The 3,879-nt window shown below is 40.1% G+C and overlaps 1 protein-coding gene across 1 annotated transcript in view; it reads right to left on the bottom strand.

Moving 5' to 3' along the window:
- Positions 1 to 2,550, bottom strand: part of LOC107728191 (liprin-alpha-1) — a 38,948-nt gene extending 36,398 nt beyond the window's left edge. Inside the window, exon 1 of the mRNA XM_016538289.1 lies at positions 2,422 to 2,550. Coding sequence (XP_016393775.1) covers positions 2,422 to 2,493 — 72 coding nt within the window. The 5' untranslated portion in view covers positions 2,494 to 2,550. The remainder of the gene's footprint in view (positions 1 to 2,421) is intronic.
- Between the last annotated feature and the right edge of the window lie 1,329 nt (positions 2,551 to 3,879).

The following is a 3,879-nucleotide window of genomic DNA, read 5'->3' as shown; positions in this document are numbered from 1 at the left end:
ATGAGATATGTCTGTGATACATTACTCGACGCTGCAAAAACACGTAGAAACCTTTGAAGCTCCCTTGAGCGCAATCACAAGTATGATGATGATCGGGTCAGTCGCACTGGTGCTCCTAAAAAAAATTTCATATTCGCACGCAGTAGTTTTCAGTCGCAAATGCGACTGAAATGGTCGCACTGTCGAGCCCTGCAATGTTCTGTTTTCTACAAGTATAACATGATAAAGACGAGCTGCAGACCTGGCAGACCAGCGAGTCCTTGTTGGCGATCTCGTTCTCCAGTTTGTCGTTGAGGTCGTGGACAGACGTGGCTTCTCTCTGAGCCGCTAGGTAGCGCTTCTCCAGCGTGGTGATCCTCTCCTCCATGTCTTCCTTCTGAGCCAGAGACTGAGAGAAACAACAGAAACACATGGTCACAAACTGGCTCGTTCGATGCGCTCCTCTGCAGATGAAGGCTCTGCTGTCGTACCTCTCGTAAGTCTCTCTGCAGGCGGCTGTTGATGTCCTCGGACCTGATGAGGTCTTTGCGGGCCGTGTCCAGATCCTCCTCCAGCTCAGCGACGTGGCTGCAGAGAGACGCCACACGCTCCTTCAGGTGCAGGAGCTCCTTACTCTGTCTGTCCATCGCCTCCTGCAGCTCCCCGTCCTTCCCACAATCCTCCTCTGCACCCATAGATACGTCTGACAAGCGCTGCTGTGAACACACACCATGCTTTACACTGGAATATGAAGACCTCATGAAACTGCAGTATGTTCAACAGAAACGCTTTCATTGAATTCAGGGTTTCTGCAGGATTTTTACGCTCAAATTTAAGATTTTTTAAGATCTGCACAAATAAAATTAATAGCATATGAGCGGGGTAGGACAATGTCTATAGTAACATATTAAACTGTTAAATGACTGTAAAAAGCATAATTTACAGTTCATGTTCATAAAATGATACACTTCACATTTCAGCCTGTTTAAACCTTTTTTAAAAGTATTAATTATTATATTAATTTAAACTATTATCTATAAATTATTATATTAATTAAAAAACAAATACGTTTTACTGTTTAGATTTTTATAATGCATTATCTTCTTATCGATCCACCAGTTCACATTTACAGCTCTGCGTGTTTGCAGGGTAAAACCGTGGGTGGATTTTCACATTGGTCTGAACAAAAACAACAGGCTTATTGAAAATGCACATTCATTCTCTGCAGCAGGTGGCGCTTTTGGAACAGCAGAAACACAAGCGTTCCCCTGATATCAGCAGTAAACAGCAGCGCAGCACCGGACTCTGAAACGTGCAGCGCTCATATTCAATGAAATCAGAGCATTTTGAAGTTTGTCACATTAAGCCATATCGCAATTCTGGTCTTTCCGTCCCCAAGTTTAAGACCTCTTGAAATCATGATTAAGACTTTCTTGTACAATTTAAGACTTTTTATGGCCTTAAATTTGATACAACTAAATGCAAGACTTTTTAAGGACCCGCGGGAACCCTGGTATTATTTTGTTGAAAATATCACTCATAGTGAAACAATTCTGCTTCTGTTCTCAGGCCGAAAGAGAAGAAATAAAGTTCCATTTGTTTACACAGTGTTGAAAAGAGCCGGACGGTACAGTGGCATGTCAAGAAAGTGCAGCTGAGCTTCTGTTAAACATATTTAAGTTAAACAGCTCCATGCATGATCATGTTTATATGTGAATAAAAGCTTACAGTTAATCAGCTCATCATCATATCGATTACTCTTCAGATGACTTTTTGGAGCATGTAAGTTGTGGTCGCGTGGTGTTTACCTGGCCATTAGTGTTTGGTGCTGCATCAGAGCTGTGATTCACTTCTGCTGATCCATCAATCATCACCCTCTTCTGATTACTCTGCTCCGTGAGAAACACCAGCTACAACAGCCCAGAAACAAGCGTTATCCCACAGCGACAAGCACAAAAGCAGTCATAAGCAGCACAGGTATATTTGTAGCAATAGCCAACAATACATTGTATGGGTCACAATTATCCATTTTTCTTTTATGCCAAAAATCATTAGGATATTAAGTAAAGATCATGTTCCATGAAGATATTTTGTAAACTTCCTACCGTAAATATATCAGAACTTAATTTTTGATTAGTGATATGCATTGCTAAGAACTTCATTTGGACAACTTTAAAGGCTGGGAATGCAAAAAAATATATTTGTGGCAGTCTCCCATTCACGGCTATAGAAGTTAGATTCACTGTGCTGCACTGAATAAATAACTGTGGATGCAATGATCCATAAAACTATACGCAAAGAAGCAGATCTGCTCTACTTTATTCTGTGTTTAAAGTGAAAAAAATCAAGTTTGATTGAATCGATCGTATAAAAAAATATATAAAATAAATACATAAAAACAAACAAATTAGTACATGCAAGTAAATGTGTGTGAGAACTCACGCGTGTGTTGTTTCTCTCTGCTTTCAGCTCGGCGATCTCCTCCTCTCGCTCCAGCAGCTGCTCTCGACACATATTCACTTCTTTTGTGAGAGCAGCAAATTCCTTCAGCGCCACGAAACACAAGAAAACATGATTCTAAACAGGATTCTGCTGGAAGTGACACACAGTGATCCATCAACACAAAGACGACGCTCATGGACAGTCTCACAGCAATGTCACCTATACTTTGGGAAAATTAGGTTATTAAAGGAACAAAAGGCTGTTTAAATTGCTTTAGGTCTATATTCAGGGGTGCACATAAGTTTTTCAGCCTGGTTCTCACAATTTAAAAAAAATAAAATAAACAAAATAATAAAGTGTGATAATACTATTTTATTTTAAATTAAAAAGGCAGTATTAAATACAAAATTCAATTATTTTATATTAAACTTAAAAATAAAATGCTAATATTTACTCTTTTTTTTTTTTTTTTGAAAGTATGAATTTTCATCATTTTCAAACTTAAATCAGCAAGCTTTTATTTTGGCGGGTTGCTGGCAAGTAAGTACATATGCACTGCTGGGTTTAGCGCCGCCGACTGAAGAGCGTCAGTGAATGAAATGCACTGTGCTTTTATAAATGGCAGCGGATAGCCTAGATTTTTGCTTTCAGCTCGAATAGAAATCGTATTCTGTATTTCAGTTTGTCGATCTAAAATGGTAATTGCACATTTACAGCTGTCAGCCATGTCGGTACACAAATGAGCGGCCTGAACTTACTCACACAGCGCATTTTTTATTTTGGTCACGCATGTGTACCCCTGTCTATATCCCACTTAGGGCTGCACGATTAATCGAAATTAAATCACAATCGCAATTTAAAAGCTGCGATCGTCATGCATCTCTTTCAGTGAAGCACGGTTCAGTAGTAAATCTCCATCCGAAGGCCAGAGGGCGCTCTCGTGAAGAAACTCCAAACACGCCTCGCAGAAGAAAGGTAATGCACATCGTTCCAGGAAACAGAAGACTGAACTGCTTTCATTATATGTATGTATATATTTATCAGTCTGGCGAGTAAACAAAAAAATGTACTAGCCAATGGCGATTCAATTGCCAAGGTGTTCGTAGAGGGCTGTTAAATGTGGTATTTTGTGGGACAAGAGGTTCATAAATGCTTCTCATGTTTGGAAAGATGTTTGACGCAGGTTGGTTTTCCAAATGCACGTTATAAACGACTCGCACTCGCCGGGTAAAGGCTCGATGGTATACAGAAGTGGCTTCAGATGGAGCAGCATTTACTACACAGAGCCGTAGTTCACTGACAAGCTACGTAAACTGCTTTCATAATCGCAGAACGATTTCATCGATTTCATAATCATGGTTTTGCGTAGCTTGTCTATGAACTACGGCTTCATTGATAGCTTCCAGCCGCAGCGGTATCCCTTTTAGCCACAACCCTGGAACGATGTGCATTACCTTT

The sequence above is a fragment of the Sinocyclocheilus rhinocerous genome, unplaced genomic scaffold (assembly GCF_001515625.1).
Source record: "Sinocyclocheilus rhinocerous isolate Xijiao unplaced genomic scaffold, SAMN03320098_v1.1 scaffold367, whole genome shotgun sequence".
NCBI lineage: Eukaryota > Metazoa > Chordata > Actinopteri > Cypriniformes > Cyprinidae > Sinocyclocheilus > Sinocyclocheilus rhinocerous.
Note: the sequence above shows the minus strand (reverse complement) of the source record. Positions and strands in the feature narration are given on the sequence as shown.